The sequence below is a fragment of the Myotis davidii genome, unplaced genomic scaffold, assembly GCF_000327345.1.
Source record: "Myotis davidii unplaced genomic scaffold, ASM32734v1 scaffold1467, whole genome shotgun sequence".
NCBI lineage: Eukaryota > Metazoa > Chordata > Mammalia > Chiroptera > Vespertilionidae > Myotis > Myotis davidii.
The window spans coordinates 661,038-682,644 of NW_006298267.1; the positions used below are offsets into that span (position 1 = coordinate 661,038).

The following is a 21,607-nucleotide window of genomic DNA, read 5'->3' on the forward strand; positions in this document are numbered from 1 at the left end:
ACTGCAGCTCCTGCCCCCGCAGCTCCTGCCCCCGCAGCTCCTGCCCAGGCCTCTGCTGCAGCTGCCCCTCCACCACTCTGACCGCTTCCTTTCCATGTAAACACCCCCCGTCTCCAGGCTGAGCTGGTATCCATCACTCATCCACGTAACACATGGGCATAGCATGCTTTATCCTCTGCTCTATTTCCTGTCTGTTTACTTACTGTCTTCTTCCTTTTCCATGATTCCCACCCACATTGTCATGTTCTCTGCTAAGTCCCCGGGCCTCAAGTATTAGTTGGTGCATCAGGGACTCTCATTAGGAGATATTTATACAAAAACATGTCCAACACCTGCCAGGGGTGGTATTAGCTAAAGGTGTTTGTACCTGGAGGCCTGCATGGTCGCAGCCTGTCTGGTTGGGGTGTTATCTGCCTCATAAAGCAACAGAGGATGGGAAACGCCCCTGGCAGGGCCTCCAGCTGCGTTAGAGGAAGAGAGCACCTTGGAGATGCCAGAACGTGCAGACACGTCTCTGTCCCCAGCTGGCTTCCCGAGAGCCAGGGGCGGCGTGCTTAGTAAGACACCATCCTGCAGGTGAAGCAGTTACCTGTGGGCTGTGTTGCCTTCCTGCACGGCGTCTCCTTCTGTTCCGGCGTCTCCGTCTGATGCGCTGTTTGGGGAAGGCTGTGTGTGTTTAAATTGTTAACATACAGCTTTTGTTTCTCCAGTGGTTAGATCTCCCCCAGGCCCCAGGTGGCTTCCTCGCAGCATCCTGCACGGGGTCCTGCTCACTAGTCACTGACACGCAGATTCTGTTCTTGTCGTTTGCCAAAGCCCAGCGCCTGCACGCAGAGAGCAGCGTTCCCACAGTATCTCACTGGCTCCTCTCTCCACTGCCCTCTCCTTGGCCCCTCAGCTGGGGCCATCGCCCTGAGTTCTGGGGGCAGCTGGTGGCTGTGGGGATGGATGGGGTCCTGGCCCCCAGAGATGGGAGTTAGGGGACCTGTATGGGGAAAGGATGCTGTTGCCCAGGTGCCCCATGGGTTCACGCGGCTCTTCTAGGGAGGCGGCAGGAGGACCAGTGTCAGGAGAGAGTGTACAGATGGGGCACAGGCTGGGGCGATGCCCCCGCAGGAGGGAGGGCCACACATCACGTCAAGGGTGCCTGTCATCGGCCTGTGGAAGCTGGGGAAGGGGAGGGAGCGGATCTCACCTCCTGAGCCGGGAGAGCTGCTAGTGCTGTTTAAGCCCCGGGTCGGGGCCCCTCAGCAGCCGAGGGAGTGACTGGACGGCAGGAGAGCCTGCAGGGCACAGCGCTTGAGGTTGTGACTGGACGGGCAGGAGAGGCGGCCGGGCACAGGGGGTGGGGGAGGGGGCGGCGAGGTTGAGGGAGTGACTGGACGTGCAGGGCACAGAGGTTGAGGGAGTGACTGGACGGGCAGGAGAGCTGCAGGGCACAGAGGTTGAGGGAGTGACTGGACCTGCAGGGCACAGAGGTTGAGGGAGTGACTGGACGGGCAGGAGAGCTGCAGGGCACAGAGCTTGAGGGAGTGACTGGACGGGCAGGAGAGCCTGCAGGGCACAGCGCTTGAGGTTGTGACTGGACGGGCAGGAGAGCCTGCAGGGCACAGAGGTTGAGGGAGTGACTGGACAGGCAGGAGAGCTGCAGGGCACAGAGGTTGAGGGAGTGACTGGACGGGCAGGAGAGCTGCAGGGCACAGAGGTTGAGGGAGTGACTGGACCTGCAGGGCACAGAGGTTGAGGGAGTGACTGGACGGGCAGGAGAGCTGCAGGGCACAGAGCTTGAGGGAGTGACTGGACGGGCAGGAGAGCCTGCAGGGCACAGGGCAGGAGAGCCTGCAGGGCACAGCGCTCTCACAGCGTCCTGGCTACTCTGTCAGCAGACATGGTGCCGAAAGGAGGCCCTGAGGAGCTGGCCGCTCAGGGGCATCGGGGAGGAAAGGGGGTGGGGGTGGAAGTGGAGCCAGGCCTGTGCTGCAGTCACATGGCCATCCTTGCTTTTCACAGATCAGAAGCCCCTGCACCTGGCCCAGGGCGCGGAAAATAACGAGACGCGTTTCCCACAGGCCCTGTACCGAGCGCTGAGGCGGTTTGAAGGCCCCCTCTGGAAGGTGGGTGGGCACTTTCACCGTAACCTGGGAGGGAGGCTCGGGGTCTGTGTTCATGAAACGTTTCCCGGTCATTTCTGAGGTGGTCGTCCCGCCTCTCACGCAGCCCTGTGTCCTGCTGGCGGCACTCGGCGACGCATGGCGGCTGCTGCCCTGTGTCCGTGGTCTCGCCCTGTCCGGTGGCCACGTGTCGGAGCGGGGATGGGGGGGAGCAGTCTTTCTTATGTGATCAGACTCACAGAATCACTGTTTGTTATGAACCATGAGCCACGAGGACGTGGGAAGAAGTTAAGCTCCGCATTGTCAGAGCACCTTCGAGGTCTTTCTGGGGCCAGACGTTCCTGCGCGTCTGAGCTCCGTGGTTTGGGGACGGAGCTGGGTGAGGGCTGTGGTGTGCTCGGTCGCCCGCACTGCCTCCGTGTTTGCGTGCGTGTGTGCTCCCGTGTGACACACATTCGGGATGATTCTGTCTAGAAGTTCAGGACGTTGAGGAAGGGCCTTGCTAGCCCACCGCTGGTAATTCGTGTAAATGTCCCAGGACAGTCCTGTGGGAACAGAGCTGTGGGCGTGGATCCGTGGGTGTGGGTGTCTCCCCTCTGTTGCCCTGAGGGGTGCGCCCAGGTGGGAGTGTGTTGGGGTGCTCACTGCACGCCTCGCTCACAGACGGGGACCCAGCCAGTGTTTGCGCTGCGGGGTCAGCGGGTCCCTTTGCTCTCCCTTAGAGCTCGCGGTTTTTCGGCTGGAGGCTGTTCTGGGTGGTGCTGGAGCACGGCGTCCTGTCCTGGTATCGGAAGCAGTGAGTGTCCGGTTGTTACTCTTGTTAAATTGTCGCATGCCCGTTTGGGAAGGTTGAACCTTTTCACTTATCTCTTCTCCTTTTACCGTGAAAATTTAATGTTTATTTTGAAGGCCTGACGCCGCCCGTAAGATTTACCGCCAGGGGTGCAAACACCTCACGCAAGCCGTGTGCACGGTAGGACGACACACATCTTTGCTCACACGTGGAGCCGGTTCTGCAAGCGATGGCCCGGCCTCGTGTATAAGCTGCCCCGGCAGATCCAGGGTGGACGTGCTGGGGCCAAGGAGGGGGAGTCTCCAGTCTAAACGGACCAGCTTTGGTTGATCCTCATATTGCGGGACGAGAGATGAGTGATCCGGGAACATGTGTAAGGAACACATGTGCATGGAGCGGGCGGGGCAGAGATGGTTATAGTTCAGTGGGAAACAAGCCAGTGAGTGAGTAAGATTTAAGAACGAGCTGTTGGGGTACTCACAACTGTAGGCCTACTTCTGCCCATGCTGTGTGTGTGTGGTCACGTGTGCATGCATGTGCACGTGTGTGCACGGGTAAAGGAGCTGTGTGTGGTCATGTGTGCATGCACGTGCACGTGTGTGCATGGGTAAGGAGCTGTGTGTGGTCACGTGTGCACGTGTGCGTGTGGGTAAAGGAGCTGTGTGATCACGTGTGCATGCGTGTGCATATGTGTGTGCGTGGGTAAAGGAGCTGTCTGTGTGGTCACGTGTGCATGCGTGTGCACGTGTGTTTGTGCACGGGTAAGGAGCTGTGTGTGGTCACGTGTGCATGCATGTGCACGTGTTTGTGTGTGGTAAAGGAGCTGTGTGGGGTCACGTGTGCATATGTGTGCACGCGTGTGCATGGGTAAAGGAGCTGTGTGGTCACTTGTGCATGCGTGTGCACGTGTGTTTGTGCTCTCTGGTCACGTGTGCATGTGTGTGCACATGTGTTTGTGCTCTGTGTGTGGTCACATGTGCATGCGTGTGCATGTGTGTTTGTGTGTGGGTAAGGAGGACAGTGGGACGGGCGGTTTCCTGGTGCTGATAAGCCCGTGTCAGAGCAGGAAGCTCGGGCTCTGAGCTCAGGAGACAGCAGCTTCTCCTCCGGGAGGCCGTCTGAGCCTGAGCCTGGGCGCAGTCCCTGGGGTCCCCACCAGGTGTCCTCAGGTGTCAGCTGCCGCAGGGCTGCCACTCACCATCAGCACTTCTCTCCCTCTCTCTCTCTTTCTTATTTTTTAAATATATTTTTATTGATTTCTGAGAGGAAGGGAGAGGGAGAGAGAGAGAGAAACTTCAGTGATGAGAGAATCATTGATCGGGTACCTCCTGCACACCCCCCACTGGGATCGAGCCCAAAACCTGGGCACGTGCCCTGCTGTGAGTTGAACCCTGACCTCCTGGGTCATAGGTCGCGGGTTGCTGTGGGGCTTCTGTTACATGCGCATGTGGTGGTGTCTCACTGCCTTCTTGTCTCCAAGGTCAAGCCCAGTGACAGCTGCCTCTTCTCCGTTAAATGCTTTGACGACACTGTTCACGGCTTCAAGGTCCCTCAGAACAGCCCTCCGCAGGCAAGAGAGGTGATTTGTGGGTTCACGGGTCTCCTGAAACCTACAGGGCGATTAGAGACAAGCATGGGAGCCCCATAGCAACCCCCCAGCCTCGCTGGTCGCACCTTTTCAATGGCGGGGGGGGGTTGATGGCAGCTTCTGGGGTTTGGCTGGCGAGTCGGTGCTCCGCCCGCATGGACCTGCAGGTGTTTCTGTTCGTACGTCTCTCGTTTTGATTCTGTGGAGGCACAGGCCTCCCATGGTTGGGAAACGACCTGAGGGTGTGTAGTTTGCCCCCGACTTTGTAGGTGAGGAAGCTGCAGGCCATGGGGTGTTGCCTCCTCCCTGCTCTCCAAGGTCACGGCCCAAGGGCAGAGCGGACCCGCCCAGCTGCTCTGGTTCACGCCCGTGGGGACTCAGGGCTTCTTTTTGGTAAATTGAACAATAGTAGCAGCAAGAGGTTAGGGTTCAGGTGACAGGAATTCATAGTGCGGTCGCTTCAATGGAGATGCCGTGTTCTTTAAAAAAAAATATATATTTTTTTATTGATGTCAGAGAGTGAGGGAGGGAGAGGGAGAGAGAGAAACATCAGTGATGAGAGAGAATCATCCATCGGCTGCCTCCTGCACGCCCCACACTGGGGATCGAGCCCACGACCCGGGCGTGTGTCCTGGGAATCGAGCCATGACCTCCTGGTTCATAGGTCAGAGTTCAACCACTGAGCCATGCTGCATTCACAGCAGCATTCACAGGCTTCTCTTGTTTCTTGTAAATTGTGTAAGGGGTTGAGAGAATCTATCTTCCAATGTGGTTAATTGTGGCCCCACAAAGAACCCTGAATCATTCAAATTATGACAGTCCCAACATTTCATGAAATGGAAGATTTGACCCTGAGTAATACTATAGTGAGGAATAAGTAAGACGGGTATTTTAGGGCAAATATTTGGTCTTTTTGTAAAGTCACTGATTGTTAAAAAAACATAGTAAACGTTAAAGCATAAAGGTAATTGTTAGTTCTCTGAAAATGACCTGAGTTTCTTTTGCTTATAATTCGATTGCAAGTTAGTAAAATTGTTTTTGGATATGTTATTGTACAATAACTTATTCAACAGTTTTGAGAACCTAGTATTTTAAACGCAAAACTCTACCCCATTACTTAGTTTTTATAATGTCTTTAACTACTAATATCAATGAGTATATAACTTATAGATGATATTTTTAAAAAATACTGGGAACTTTTGGGGGTGCAAGTTATAAATTAGTACATTTTATTTAAATTAATTTACATTTGAAATGAGTAAATTATGTAATATGTAAAATATATCTCAAAGTTGCAGAAATATTGTGAAAAGCAGATTTTATGAATATTTTAAAAAATCATTTTCTTATTTGATAGTTGTTTCTAATTTTTTCCAATTATACACACTTAGCTATTGGTCTGTTCTGCTGACCTCAAAAAAATCAATATTTTATTTATTATTATTGTTATATATTATAAAAAGAGAGAGAGAGAGACAGACAGACAGACAGACATCAGTGATGAGCGAGAACCATGGATCAGCTGCCTCCTGTACACCCCCCACTGGGGACTGAGCCCACAGCCTGGGCTTATGCCCTGACTGGGAATCGAACCGTGACCCCCTGGATCATAGATTGATGCTCACCCACTGAGCCACACTGGCCGGCACATGTCCCTTTAATTTAACTGTTTGGGCTCCTCAGGACTGGCTGCAGGCGATTGAGGAGCACGCGGCCTACAGCACGCACTACTGCTCCCAGGACCAGGTGCCGGACGAGGAGGAGGAGGAGGCAGGCTCTGCTGGGGACCTGCGGGAGTCCTTGGAGGTAAGTATGAAGGCTCACCTGCCTCTATGGCACTCTCATTCAGGTTCACCAGGAACCGAATGTTTGTAATGTGAGTTCTGGCCGTGGACATAGTGTTGCTCTTTGTCCGGTCATAGTGTACGATACTGTGCGTTATGGTGACACTGTCCACCGTGGCTCTGTGCTCTAAGGGTGTGACCACACGCGTCCGGCCTTGTTAACGTGTGCATTGTGCAGATTGTTCTCCACTGGAGGACTGCCACCAGCAGGGGGCGCCTGCCTCACTGCCCTTTGTGACTTCACTGCACTAGCAGAGTTAAACAATGCAGCCACAGCGAGGCCCCGCTGGCCCGAGTCCCAGGAGGACGGAGCCCCTGCGGTCTGTGCTCTGTGGGTCAGGTGAGGGAGCGTCGGCGGAGTGCGAGCCTCCTCGGAAGGGACAGCAATGCCTCATCCCGGCAGAAGCCGCAGCCTGCGTGTCGTCACGGACACGAGGGTATTTTGTTCTTGGCTCTGACTTTTAAGTGAGAATTGGGTTGGAGGAATTATAACTCAGAGAGGAACATGCATTTCAGTCCAAATAATTGTGTCAGAGAATATGTATTTGCCCACTAAATGTAATCTGTTTTATATATGTATTTATTGATTTCAGAGAGGAAGGGGGAGAGAGATAGAAACATCAATGAGAGAGAATCATTGATCGGCTGCCTCCTGCACGCCCCCTACTGGGGATCGAGCCCACAACCAGGGCATGTGCCCTTGACTGGAACCGAACCCGGGACCCTATAGTCTGCAGACTGACACTCTATCCACGGAGCCACACCAGTTAGGGCTGTAATCCTTTTTAAAAATGAAGTGAAAAACTTGCAGGAAATGAGTGTTTCTAAATCACCAGCTTGAATGAGATTGTTTGCTGACCCCTCAGGCGTTCTCTTGACACACTGCGTCGCCTAGAAATCTCTGAGGCACACGCCCAGGACCGCACGTTTTTGGGCAAACCACATTATTTAAATCATCATAATGCACTTGAGGTGTTTTTTTCAATAATTATAACATTTTTATTTACAAAAACAAACAAAGTTCCTAGTACTTCTTTAACGTATGGTACTGCGTAACACATTTTCCTCTATGAAGAGGGACCAAACAAAATTTACATAAGTTTCTAGATCCGCTCCTTTTTCCATGGGCGTGAAAAACGAGAACACTCGTGAGCGGTCCTTAACAGATGGCGCACGAAACACGAGAAAACTCCTGAGCGGTACGAAATGTGTTCAGGGCCTTCCATTTAGGTGAGAAAGAGCTCAGTCTTTGGTCCGGCCTCCTTGTATGACGGACAGGAAGACGTGGAGCTTTCGCGCTGTATTGAGATATTCCCAGGATCTATCAGCCCAGTGTGTGATGTGCCAACCACGTAATTTTCAGGCCAGGGAACTTTGCACGGGTTACATCTACCAGAGCATTGCACCGACATTAAAGCTGTGTGGATAGATAAAGAAGGCTTAAGTATCTATGGCCAAAATCGTGTTAAATAAAAAACGTTGCTACATATTTTAACTGTTGGTCAGTCAGTATTCCCTGTGTGAAAAGAACTCCTCTCCAGTTCATCTATCCTCCGAATTCAGTCGATGATGAAACCTGGGAGGACGCAGCGTGCACCAATATCTTTCCAGGATTATGGAATTTTATGACCTTTTTAGTGGAAGCTATAGGTAAAATCAAAGTCTACTAATTTGCATATTATTTACCAACTTTCTTGAAGAAATGTTTCTTCTTTGGCACAGTTTTCAAATTTTTTGGTTTCTCAGTCTCAACTATGCCTTTCATTTTACTCGTTTGAATATTGTGTTTCTGTGTTAACTTCACAACCATGAAGTGTTTCTTTTCTAGATTTAAAAAATATGTATTTTTATTGATTTCAGAGAGGAAGGGAGAGGAAGCGAGAGAGAGTCATGGATCGGCTGCCTCCTGCACTCTCCCTGTTGGGGACTGAGCCTGCATCCAAGGCGTGTGCCCTGCCCGGGAATTGAACTGTGGCCTCCTGGTTCGCAGGTTGATGCTCAGCCCCCGAGCCACGCCCGCGGCTGCTTTCTAGATTTTTTCTCACCTGAAGTCAGTGAGCCCTTAGCCAGTGACAAGCACTTCCAGGTTTGGGGGCTGTAGCCTCATCTCTGACCACAGGATTTAAATGCTCGTCTGTGAATTCTCACTCTGTTGTGGCTTCTGCAGGTCGGTCCCACGTAGGTGAACTTGGAAATGAGCTTGTGGAGGCCGGCCCCGCAGGCCCTGGGTCTCCAGGTCTTAGGGCGCCAGGGCATGGTGGGGCCAGCTCTGGGCGCCTGCCGGCTTCCCAGAGGAGGTCAGGGACACGGGATGGGACGCTCTCCAACCCCCGATGGCCATCAGGGACCCTCTTCCCTCAGCCCGCTCTGGGCCGGAAAGTGGGCCTACAAGAAAGGGGGGCGTCAGCTGAGGCTGGAACACCTGACTGTGTTATATGGTGGTATTGGTCTCGATTTCCTCCCCTCGACACGAGGGCCTCCGCGGTCTGACCGCTGTCCTCCCAGCTGTCCATCTGTCCTGCCTGAGGCCAGGCCTCAGGGAGAGGGGATGCAACCAGTCCTGGCCATGGCGGCTTCCTGCCATTGGGGAATTGTGCAGAAATGACAACTGGAAGAGAGAGTCGCCCACAGCATTGGCGGAGAGCCGCACAGGGCCCACTAGACATGCAGATAATCAGAACCCGGTCAGCTCAGCCCTTTGGACGGGCCCCGCCAGTGCTCAGGCCGCCTGGGCCGCGCCGCGGGCACGGAGACAAGGCTGCCATCACCGCTGCCCGCCCTTAGGCTCGGGGCGGCGCTCGCCAAGCGGGGCCTCTTTGTTGGACACGCTTGGTTCTGCAGGATCAGGAGTAATGAGCAGATGCTGCTGCCTTTAACCGAATGGGAAAGTGATATCAAACTTCCCTGATTTAGAATAAATGATCCCTAATGAAGTGAATGTGCAGAGAGAGGACTGTCGTCCGCACAGGCTGGAGGTGCAGGGCGGGTGTCCGTGCAGGATTGAGGAGCGGGAGTGGAGCGGGAGGGGAGCTATGAACGCGCTGCCCCCCGGGGAAGAGGAGCAGGGCTGTGCACTCAGGGCCGGAAGACAGGAACGGGCAGCAGCCTTTGCCTGGAGGCTGGGAAAGGGTGGAAACGTCTCGAGGGCTGATGTGTGTGAGGAGGAGCGGCATCTCTCTCTGGCCTGGGTTTGCTTGTGTAAATGTCTGTCCCACAACAACACGTGAGGGTACGGAGCCGCCCCGGCGACCACCAGGCAGCAGCAAGAGCAGGCGTAGGGACGCTGCGATGGCGGGCGGTGGGGGATGGCGTCCTCTTGGCCGTGGCGGACGTAGGGGGACTCGGAGGGGAGTGGGGTGTCCTTAGGGTCTGCGATACATGCTGCTCAGTGTTCAATGTGATGCAGTGACTCTAGGCAGCAAGCTGCACGCATTTGACGTCTTCAGCTGCATGAGTTTGGCACGTCCCCACCTGCCTGACAGCCGCCCTGTGGGGTGTAGCAGCTCCTCTCCCTCAGCCCGAGCCCCTGCCCGCGGCCCCCGTTGCTGCCGGTGGCAAGAGGCGGGCGGTGCTGCGTGTCCCGGGGTGTAAGTCCGCGGAGTCTCTGTCTGCCCTTTGGTGCCGACCTCCTCTCGCGCCCGGTCAATCGTCTGCTGCCTAGACTGCACGTGGCAGGCGGGCTGCTCCCCACAGGTGGGGCGTCCTGGCCTGCTGGGGTCCAACCCCAGCATGTCCAGGGGTCCCCAAAGGTGTGGACGGAGTCGGCGAAGAAGGAAGGCCACGGAGACAGCGTTCAGTTGATCAGCAGCCTTGCCAGGATCTCTAGCCACAATCTCCAGCCAAGTTCTGTGTCCATGTTCTCTTGCTAGGTTCTCCAGCCAGGTTGGGTTGCCAGGTTCTGTAGCCGGGTTCTTCAGCCAGGTTCTGTCTAGGTTCTCCAACCAAGTTCTGTAGCCAGGTTCTGTCCAGGATCTTTTGCCATGTTCTCTCCAGCGAAGTTCTTCTGTCTCTAGGTTCTGTGTAGGTTCTGTCTTCTAAGTTCTGAGTTCTAAGTTCTGTCTTCTAAGTTCTGAGTCCTGTTGTCTTGTTATATCTGTATTTATACCAGTTGATTCCAATCCTATCAATCTCTATTCCAAAGGTTAGGGTGTTTCTTATCTCCATTCCAGGGAGTAAAGATTATGTAGCTTAAGCATGATTGTTCGTAGTTAAAGTGATTAATTACCTGCCTGGCACTTAGTTAAGGGGTTTTATTCCCTCCCTAACTTCAGGGGAAAACCCCTACCTGGGGAAACAACCTTTCTCGGAGAGGTGGCCTTGGTTAAAACACATAGTGCCAAGAAGGTGAGCAAAACATATTAAGAACAGTATGCCATATATGCCAGGTCCCTTGAAACAGCAAGGATGGACTGGCTCCCGGCACTGGCCGAGCCCGGAAGTCATGGCTCCTCCCTCCCACTCTGTCCCCCTCTCCCCGAGGCCCCTCCTTGGGACACACGTTAAAGCTGGCCTGTGGGGCAGGGACCGTGAAGTCGGTCAACGTCAACGAAGTCCAACAAAGCCAACAGCTTGCACCTTGGTGGGTGGAGGGGGCGCAGGAGGCCCGGCTGTGGGAGGGGCTCACTGCTCACCTGGCCCTGTGGGCCTCTGTCCGTGGGCTCATGTCCACAGGCCCCCGTCCGTGGTACGATGCTGGTACTGTGCTCTGTGCCTGTAGAATGTGGCTTTAAAATACTGCCACACCTGGCGTTAGAACATGGCTCCCAGTGGGACCCCCTGGCTGTGGAACCAATAAAGAGTAAAACCTAAAACAGTCCCTTCGTCGCACCCGGGCAGCGGCATGGACGCCAGGAAGAGGCTCCACGCTGGACTCACGGAGAACACGCAGGCGTTAACCTTCATAAGTGACTCAGGTTTCAGAAAAGAACCGACGGCTGCTGAGCAGTGTGGCAGCGAGTCGGACAGCGTGCTCCGTCTTACTGCCTCTTCCCGTTCTCCGTGTCGGTCAGATGGCGCCGTTGTCGATGGCAGGGCCCCTGGTGCCCCCTAGAGCAGGGTGCGTGGAGTGACCCCCGCCAGCTGGTCTGTGAGGACGCTGGAGAGCAAGTCAGTTGTCGGGAACTGGTCACTGAGGCAGGTGGACGTGCGAGGGGAGGCGGGAGAGGCAGGTGTCGAGGACGATGCGGTGGGGGCGGCTCTGTCCTTCGTTGTCACCTGGGGACCAGCGTGTTGGCAAGGGGCTCGCCGCCTGCAAGTGAGGCCAGTTCTCGCCTTCGTGCACCTCGCTCCCCACGGCAGGAAAGCGGATGCTGAGCTCTGTAGGCCTGGAGGGAGGAGGGAGTGAATAAGGCGTGAGCTCCATGTGGTCCCAGCGCAGGTCTCAGCCCCCAGATCCACTTGTCCACCTCCCTCGCCCTGTGAGAGGTCGCCCAGCAAACCGCTGCACTTCTGTGGGGCTTGAAAGGCGCCGTGGGGGACGCTCTCAGAACAGGTGAACTGCGTTTTCATGTTGTGAGAACTCAGAGTCACGCAGGCTTCAGGAGGACGCGCCCGCCACTCACGTGCTCCCAGGACCAGTTCCTCCGTGGCTGGCTGAGCAGCCCGCACTGAGACTCCACAGGAGAGCAGGGCGAGTGTCCCTGGCTCAGAGACCCGGCGGGGGTCACGGTGCCAGTCACGAAGCTGAACAAGCTCTCTCCCCACACGGGCTCTCCTAAGGCCGAGGCTCTCGGAACAGATGTTTTTACTCCCATCACCGTCCACTGTACAGCCACAGTTTCCTTGCTTTGTCTTCCCTCTCTGAAGGGAAACCGTAAGTAAAGGAAACTCCAGTCACACTGTTCATGTAGTGGATGGCCTTATCTGATCGTGCATGTTGGACTCCGGGTGCACACGGAGGCGGGCACAGCGCACATGGACGCTCTGTCTGCGTTGCTGTCAGGACCTGGGAATGGAGACCTCCGTGTGACGGGAAGGGTGCTGTCTGTCACTGACGTCACCTCATTGTCGTCAGCTGCTTCTCGTGGAGAGCGTGTCCTTAGCGTGTCCGATTCTGTGGGGGCGGCCGCAGTTAGGGCGCTGAGTGGGCTCGGCATCTGATTCCAAGTGCGAGCACCATCTGGACTTTTTAATAGTTGAAAGACGCAGTAAGGGACGCATTTGGTAACTTCCCGATGAACCTAATCAAGGCCATTAACCGGTGCTGAGTCAGGGACTGGCCGCCTTGGACGTGCATGGGGTGTGGGTGTGGGGAGCAGCGAGTGCCATCGTCCGGTGCCTACACAGCAGATGCTGAAGGTACTTAGAATTTAGAAATACTTGCTTTTGTGAGTCTGTAGTGATTAGCTTACATTCAGGTCGGAACAGTCTTCCTCACCATTTGCTCTGTTAGGAGAATGTATTACAGTGTATCAACCTGTGAACTAAGGGTTTTGATGGGACATTAAAGCATCTGTAATAAAAAAGTCTCTTAATGGTCCATTTTCATTTAGTTTCTTTCTGTTTGTGTTTCTCTTCCAGAAAGCGCAGGCCTGCCGGCAGCGACTAGATAGGGAACTCGCCGGCTTTCTCCAGATGGTGGAGGAGTGCGACGTGGCTAAAGGTAAAAAACCACCGAAACCAGAGACGGCACTGAAGCCAGCCCCGCCCCCGCCCTCCGACACAGCCATCCTCCTGGGTGCTTGCCCTTTAGGTTAAATCTTGTTATTCTTTTAAGAAAAAGAACAACAGCGGCAAAGTTACCATTTTGGGGCTGGAAATTCACTTTGTGGTTGGAATCCTGCTGGTGACTTGAGAGAACTGGCGTGTGGAGTCACGGTGAGGGTCCTGGCCTGGCCCTTGCTCTGCCCCCCGCGGGCTGCTGCTCAAGGAGCCGTTTCCTCCTGTGAGTGAGGCTGGCGGTGTCCAGGGCTGGGCGTTCCAATTCTGTGATTCTGCATGAGCCTGTCTGCTGATGGCAGCACGCCTCACCTTCCCGTGTCTCCCCTCTCCACAGTTACGAATCATTAGGAGTTGACTAGATCCTTCAGAAATCAAAACACAGTCCGATACAACACGCAGTGTCAGATCCCGTACCAATAGAAAGTGTTGAGAAGTACCACTGACTTCGTGCCTTAAGCAGCTGTTTCTCTGACTGTGCGGTCGGTACGAGCGTGTGATCGCTTCCGTTCTCCGAGGTGACTACTAACGATCCGTGTTAAGCGGGAGCTGGTTTCCCTCAGTGAACTCCCAGGCTCCGTGTCTATGTGCCCAGAGACTGTGAGGAAGTGTCCCCGTTAGAGGAACTGGTGTAGATGCTGTGTCTCCAGATGCGCCTCGGACATCCCCGGTTCCACAGGAGTGGTGTGTGTCAGCAGTGACCGCAGCAGGAGGACAGCTGTGGAGACAGCGGTGAGGTCGTTCTGATGATGAGTTGGGCTGGAATAGTGTGTTAGTGCGGTTCATCCGCAGTGGATTTTAAGGAATAATCACAGCTTTATTCGCTAGAATTCACCTCTGCAGCGGTCTGGAGTGTATGCATAGAGTTATGCTAAGACCATCGACCAGCAGTGGGCTCTTAAAACACTATCTTTTCCAAGAACCATCCAAAGCAAGAAGAGATATAGCAACATTTTAAAAATGTAACCCTGGCTGGTGTGGTTCAGTGGATAGAGCGTCAGCCTGAGGCCTGAAGGGTTCCAGGTTCGATTCTGGTCAAGGGCACATGCTCAGGTTGCAGCTTCGATCCCATCCCCAGTAGGGGGCGTGCAGGAGGCAACCAATCCATGATTCTCTCTTTTCATTATGTTTCTATCTCTCTCCCCCTTTCCCTTCCTCTCTGAAATCAATAAAAAATATATATCTATATCTATCTATCTATCTATATATAGATATATATATATAGATGTAGAACCACAGTGAGATGAAATATAAAGATTAATTTCCTTAACTTGCACCAAAGAAAAAAACTTATATCAGAACTACAATCAAATCAAGTCTTTGGTAAACCTGGAGTCAGCTCCCTTGGCTCGGACCCCCCTGTACGAGCCTCTCACCACGATGGCTGCCTCGTGTGGCCCTGTAGGTGTGACACTGCTCAGACCCCAGAGACAGTGCGTCCTGTGGTGCCTCCGGGAACTGGGAGACGTGTGCCTGTGACCTTACGGCCTGGCTCAGGGCCCTGCCATCGACTTACCCCCGACAGGCACAGACATGATGCCTGCAGGATGGTGCAGTGAGTGAGCGGGGTAAGGACGGTGTTGTCGGAAGCCCCGCCCTCCTCCAGGCGGCCTCGAGATGCAAAACTAAAAGGTCTGTGGACAGAGTCCAGGTTTCAGGGTCGAAATGGCCTAACAGTTTAGTACAAAACGGTTTGAACGTTAAGACTCAGTGCCCTGCTTCCTTGCTCAGACGGCTACCGTTCTAGTCAGCTCTCCACCTCAGCCTGCTGCCTGCCGCCCCCACGCTCCCCCTCCCCCTCCCCCTCCCGCCAGGAGGGAGGCTCAGATGGCTTTCCGGTTCTGTGAAACGCTGCGTGTCGCTTGCCAGGTTAATTTTAGAAAGATGCTTTTTGGATCCTGCTTTTCTGTTGAAAATGTCTCCTATGGGCCCTGGAAGCAAGAGGATAAAACGCAGGCGCTCCCTCGGCGTTCAGGGCTTCTGGGGCCCACAGCTGCCTTGCAGCTCCGTGTGTCACGCGCTCGCCCGGGCCCCGAAGATGCTTTAGACCAAATGCCTCGTCTCTGGTCCGGTGTCCCCTGTTGAAATGCTCCTCTCATCCCCGTGCGTGGACCCTCGCCCTGCCTTCCGGATGCAGCGGAGTCGGTCTCTCTGGTTGGCACGGCCGCTGGAGGTTCCCAGGGCCAGCGTTGCCATCGCCTCCTCCCGTCTCCGCCCACAGCCTGGCTGCGGAAACAGCACCACCCAAACCGCCCGCCCCCCCGCTCTAAGGAATGACAAGTACTGCGTGTGGGCATTTACATGCGACCTCGGCTTCATTGCTGAAGGATTGCTGGGGTTGGATTCGTGGGTGGACGCGTGTTAACGTTGCTGCCTGTGGCTGCATGTTGCTGAACGATACTCCATGTGCCTCCTCATGCGCACACGTCATTGCACGCTACCGACTGCATGTAAGCGCATCCCTGGTTAGCAAACAGGAGACCTCGCGGGAGAGGCACTTCAGTCAGCAAAGTCTGCATCAGGATCGATGCCTCAGGTCGCCCGTCACCACGTTCACCCCTGCCACGCCGTCTCCCACAGGGGTCACTGCAGACTGGCCCAGGTCCACCGCCACCTCCCCGCCCTTCCCAGGATCCTTCCAGAACCCAGTGGGCGATGTCCTCTGCACAGAACATCCACTCGCACACAGGTCTTCGCTTAGCACGGAGGCCACGCCGTTCTGAGGACCCCCAGCCTGCTGGTCCCTTTCCCTCTGACTGCTGGCTCCTCCCTCAGCCAGGGAGACGCTGAGCTTGCCCAGACCAGCGTCCCCATGGTCTGACCTGACGCCTCTCTGTGTTCCCTCCTCCGCACCCTGCCAGGCGCTAAGTAGGCCACAGCACTTCCCTGTAAGTTACAGCCACGCCTCTCTGGCCGCCCTGCCCGGCCTTCTGTTCCTCTGCTGGCTCCCTGGAATATTCCAGGGTGCTGCTGGGGAGATGGTCCCGCGGAAGCTTCTGAACATGAAGAATTACTATTTCCAGGCTCAGGGAAGCGGAAGCATCTGGAACAAAGGTCTGGAGGCCTGTTTCTAGGAAAAGAAACCTTTACAGGAAGACCGCCTGGGAGCCGTCGAGCTGACGAAGAAGTGAGGTTACATGGGCCAAGCGGCCTTTCCTGCGTCAGCACCAGGGGAGCTGCCTGTGCCAGGCTCTGTTTTGTCCACATAACAAGAAGCAGGTGTTTCCTTGGCAGTTCACCCAGATGGGCATCACCGTGAGTGTCCTGGGAGCCACAGGTGCGAGCTTTTATGTCTCCAAAGGGGAGTTTTCACACAGGACCTTCGAGCATCTTTCCTGAGTTCAAAAATAACTTCCGTATAAAAAATAACACTTTCCTCAGAAGTAGGTGTCCACTTTTTTATAGTCGGCCGAATATGGCAGCTAGCTGTTCGTTCACTTAGCGTTTATTCATTGCAGCTTCATCTCTAAATATTAATTGACTGAAACAGTTTGCAGTGATCCCCCCGGGTAACTTGTCTAGAAGCTGAGCAGTTCCAGTTCTATAACCACATGCATCCGTCCTTATGTAAGAAACGTGCTGTGCCGCCCCCCCCCCCCGTCCCAGCACCCCAAATCCACCGGCTCCTGCACCAAACCACCAGGCAGGTGAATAGTAACTTCTGGATCTTTCAACACCAGATTGTCAGAGAAATTAGGTAACTTTCGAGTCTGTTTGGACAGAAGAATTGGATACTCCTTCAATAGAGTCTTACAGAAACAATATGTATTTCTTGGGATGTCTTTTGAAACAAGCTTGCATGTGTCCTTAAACATTGATTTTGACAGTTAGTGTTTGCTTTATGCTGACCAGTGGTGTCTGAAGTGAGGAATGTCTCACGGGCACAATGGGAGATGGTTTAGCGCGTGACGCTACGTAACGCAGGGGCTGTGCCTGTGCTTCCTGGCGCGTGACCCTGGAAGTGGAACGTTACTGGGTTACCCCCAGCGGGGGCAGAGCTGTCTGTTCTCCTGTGCATCTCCCCCCTCAGCCGCAGCCCTGAGTCTGTGGAGGGACTGTTCAGGTCGGACGGAGCCCAGCACATGGCACTGTCACCTGCTGTTTGGAGCCCCGTACAGGAGGGATCTCACGTGTGCAGCAAAGGCTCCAAGTGAAAAGTAAATCCCGGAAAGTCAGGTTTCCCTCAGAACGCAGTCGTCTCACTGGGGCGCAGTGAGGGATCGCCAGCGCGAGGACGCTCCTACGATGGGAAATAGTGCAACATCGTGTGGCCTTCGTGTCCGGATGTTAGTGAGCGCGTGTGTACAACTCACCCCCGCTGACCTCTTCCTGGCGCCCACTTCCGCCTTCCGAGTTGTGAGGCATAATTTTTCCAAGAAAGGGACTTTTCTTTGCTTAAATCATATTTTTATAGAAATTTTAGAAAATAAAAAATCTAGACGAATACTATTCACAATTTTATCACGTAGAAAATATGGTCACGGATAATCTGTCATGTGTTCTTGAAGGTTTTACTTACTTTTATTTCTTATTTGAAACTTGTCTCTTGATCGGAGAGCCCACTGTCGTATGTCCTAATCGATTGAGATTGCTGGCGTTCGGGCTCACGAGGTTGCTTGTGCTCACCGGCCTTGCGTTGTTTTCAGAACAGCGTTCTGAGTGAGGCGACTTGAAATACCAAGGATGCCGCTGGTTTCATTGTCTTCCTTTTTTTTGATGAAAAGCTCCCTCAATGTTATGATTTTTATTTGATGGAAGAGACACATTGGAAAGATCCTAATGCATAGTTAGCATAAAATCCACTCGGCGTTAACTGAACTGTGTCCCTGCATTAATCCAGAGGGGAAATGGCATGTACTTGTCTTGTACGTGATGGGCGGGCATTCTGTCTCGTTTCTGTTTTCTGTGATGGTAAATGGGTTAAGATAATGGGCAAATGGTTCAGTTTCTTCAGGGCACCTGGGGAAATACACTCAGGGGCCTTTCTGTGTCTGAGGGGGACTGGGTCCAGGACCTCCCTGGGTACCAACACCTGCAGATGCTCAAGTCTGTTGCATAAAAGGCATAGCATTTGCATGTAACCTACCTTGACCCTGCACACCTTAAATCATCTCCAGTTACTTATAATACCGAAGGCAAGGAAATGCTATGTGAATGGTTGCTATACTGCATCGTCTGGGGAATAGTGAGAAGAAAGAAGTCTGCACACGTGGGCTTCACACACAGTACATGCCAGCAGCAACATGCCATTTCCGCTCTGAATCGTCTCGATCTGTGCTTGGTGGCTCTCAGGCGTGGAACCTGGGGATATGGTGGCCACTGCATTGCCAGTTCTTTCTTCTGAACACAAACATGTTCTAAGAAATACTGAAACTCTGTAGGGACAAACCTACTAGAAGGCCCTGAAGCTACAGGGGCACAGCTTTGAGAGTGAAAAGACCTGTTTGTGCCAAACATTTGTCCGATAAGAACCAGAGGACCTTGGGTGAATGCCGCCTTCAGGTGCCTCGGCCAGCCTGCCAGCGACGGGGTGACGTCTGTGTGTCCAGCAGTGCGCTGAGTGATGTGCAGGAACGTCATGAAAGGAGCTGTGATGCAGGCATGCGTGCATCAGCCCTCCTGGCGGCGCGTCTCTTAAACACGGTTGTTACCTGCTGGCGCGTGTCCTGCCCGGCTCTCCCCTTGCGGGACGCCAGCCTTCCCCGGCCAGGGCTGCCTCGCTCGCTTTCCGGGCGTCTCTGTGCCCTGCGAACGCAGGTGCTCACTGTGCCCGGGACAGGACTGTCGCTCTGTGTAGGTGGCGGCAAGAAACCCGAAGTTGGTGGCTGTGAGGGTGTTTGGTCAGAGTGACACCGAGGACTCACTGTCCCTCTCACGGGGATGTGTTTATTTCTAGAGATGCTTCCGTCCTTTCTTCAGAAAGTCGGCGTGGTCTCCGAGGCGTCGAGGGAGACCTGCGCGGCACTGAGCGACTGCCTCACGCTCCTCGCGAAGCAGGAAGGGGTAGGTCCCGCGCAGTCGCGTTTCCCAGCAGTCGAGGGCGTGTCGCCTACTGGCCGCCCAGTGGGTCAGTGCTTCCAGAACGTGCACAGGCAGGAGCCACGGTGCCAGCAGAGGACATGGAAGCTGCATTCTCCACCAGATCTTAGCCACTTTTTTGCATGTTTATAATAGTTTGAGCCAAATGGATGGCATATGTCACAGAGCAAGGTCTCATGTGCTCCCCGAACTCATTCATCCTTAATTGGGCAGGGTGCTTCCGAAACAGTTCCTGTTCATACTGTCCAGGTCGTGGATATGGCCATGTTTATTAACAAGCGTGTTTTCAAGTCCTACTTCTGGTGAAATGTTCCAATAAGAGGGTTAGGGAAATATTCTAGAGACCAAGGCCTTTATGTGAAAACTATCTGATACTTTTATTTACCTGTGTGAACTGAACTCAGTGGGTGAAATGCATACTGTTTTCATTCTAATATTTTTTGATGACAGTTATTCTAAATGTTTGACTTTTTTTTTAATTATTGATTTTAGAGAGAGGAAGGAGAGAGACATGAGCTTGTTGTTGCACTCGTTTTTGCGTTCATCGGTTGATTCTTGTATGTGTCTTGACCTGGATTGAACCGTCAACCTTGGCAGATCGGGACAAGGCTCTAACCACCCGAGCCATCCAGCCAGGGCCTCACATTTGTTTCTTAAGCCGAATTGTTAAACTTAACACAGAAGTGCCTGGAGGGGGCAGTCTCATAGGACTCTGTTTTTTGACTAAATGGCCCAGTCCTGCTCATAGTTTTTTTTTGAAGATCCAATATATATTTATTTTAAATGTTATTGGGTGACATTAGTCAACATGAACACACAGGTCTCATGTGTGGATTACTAATTTACAACATCTGTATCTGGGACCATGTGCCCACCACCCAGAGTCAGATCTCCTGTTCCCTCATATTAGGGCCCCTTTCTCCTCCCACCCCCTCCCTCAGGCAACGCCCACACGCTGTTTGTGTTCATAGCTTTCATTTTCATATTCCACATGTGAGTGAAATCATATAGTTCTTTGCTAAGACTTTTTGAATCTCTTTTGTTCCTTAGTGGGGTTTTTTTTTTTTTGGCCAAATTTTTATTATTATTGGGTTCAAAAGATCCCTAACTTCTTTTAAATTTTTAATTATAGTTGACATGTAACATTAGTTCCAGTTTCAGGTGCACAGCATGCTGACTCAGCATTTATCTACCTCACGGTGTTATCGCACGCCATCTGTCACCAAACAGAATCAATGACAATATTATTAGCTCTTTTCTCTGTGGCTCCTTATGGATTTTTTTTTTTTTAATTCTCTCTGATTTTTAGATCGACTGTGTGCCTGCCTCTAGCCATGGAATACTGATCCCTTCTGATTTACTCTTTAAATCTCCTGTTTATTAAAACAAAAACCAGGTAACAAACTTGGTAAAATTACGTCTACAGGCAGAGTCCCCTGGCTGTGTGCGAGCCGGAGGGTTTACCGTGAGCCCCGGCTGAGGGCCTCTGTTTGTGTGGCACGGGGGTGCCGCCTGCTTGTTTGGGAATGCTGCGCCACGACCCAGATCCTGAGGACTTCCTACGGCCTCCACGTGAAGGAGGCACGACTGGGCGTGTTTTACTCGTAAATAACACTGCTTGTGCTGGAAAGGAAGCTGCAATACAGCAGGCTGTCAGGTTTGTGATGGGCGTGCTGAAGGGAACCCCACTGGATGTTTTAGGGCAGCGGTTCTCAACCTTCTGGCCCTTTAATACAGTTCCTCATGCTGTGACCCAACCATAAGATTATGTTCGTTGCTACTTCGTAACTGTCATGTTGCTACTGTGATGAATCGTCATGTAAATATCTGATATGCAGGATGGTCTTAGGCAACCCCTGTGAAAGGGTTGTTCGAGCGCCAAAGGGGTCGCGACCCACAGGTTGAGAACCGCTGTTTTAGGGGGAGCCTTGGGAAACGTACGAGCATGTTCATGTGGTGGTCTTTCTCTAACCTTGTGTTCAAGGGGTAGAAACGGGGATCCTGAATGAGCTTTGTCCTGTGGTTGCCCTCAGCGGAGGGGGTGTCGCAGTGGGTACCTGTCAGACAGACGTCACTGCGGGTGCCCTTCTCTGTGGGTCGAGCTCCCGACACTAGTCAGACCTGCTTTTCCAGGTAGGCACTTGCCTCCTACGGTTGGCGTGGCTCTCGGGTGAGATGTTTACTCCCTCGTCGTCTCCGCCCTGCCGAGGCGTGCGGCCCGGCGTGATGGGAATCTCGGGCTGCGTGTGTCACGGGAAGATTCGGCTGCGGCAGGGCCTGCGGGCAGGGCTGTGCTCGGACTGATGCTTCTTTGGGGACAAATCCTGTCTCGTGTGACTCGTCACGAACGTCCTGGTCGCTGTACCTACTCGCTCGCTGTGCTGGTCACAGCCCTGAGTCATGGTCCCTGATCCCTTCGTTCCCAACGTGAACGCCCTCCAGGCCTCGCTCTGTCTCTCTGACAGCGTCTCCTCCTGCTCGGCTCTGAGCGGAACTCGGTTCAGCGCTAGGCAGCCATTGCCAGGCCTGCCCGCCTGCCCGCCCCTCTCTGTCTGTCTCCTCCTGGAGTCTCTGC

At 53.6% G+C, this 21,607-nt stretch overlaps 1 protein-coding gene across 1 annotated transcript in view; it reads left to right on the plus strand.

Annotated features, from left to right (window-relative positions):
• OSBPL1A (oxysterol binding protein like 1A) overlaps positions 1-21,607 on the plus strand; it is a 116,357-nt gene that overhangs the window by 15,391 nt on the left and 79,359 nt on the right. The window contains exons 7-13 of the mRNA XM_006773861.2: positions 2,011-2,114; positions 2,834-2,907; positions 3,021-3,084; positions 4,385-4,483; positions 6,176-6,298; positions 12,856-12,937; positions 18,890-18,996. Of these exons, the coding sequence (XP_006773924.1) occupies positions 2,011-2,114; positions 2,834-2,907; positions 3,021-3,084; positions 4,385-4,483; positions 6,176-6,298; positions 12,856-12,937; positions 18,890-18,996 (653 nt within the window). The remainder of the gene's footprint in view (positions 1-2,010; positions 2,115-2,833; positions 2,908-3,020; positions 3,085-4,384; positions 4,484-6,175; positions 6,299-12,855; positions 12,938-18,889; positions 18,997-21,607) is intronic.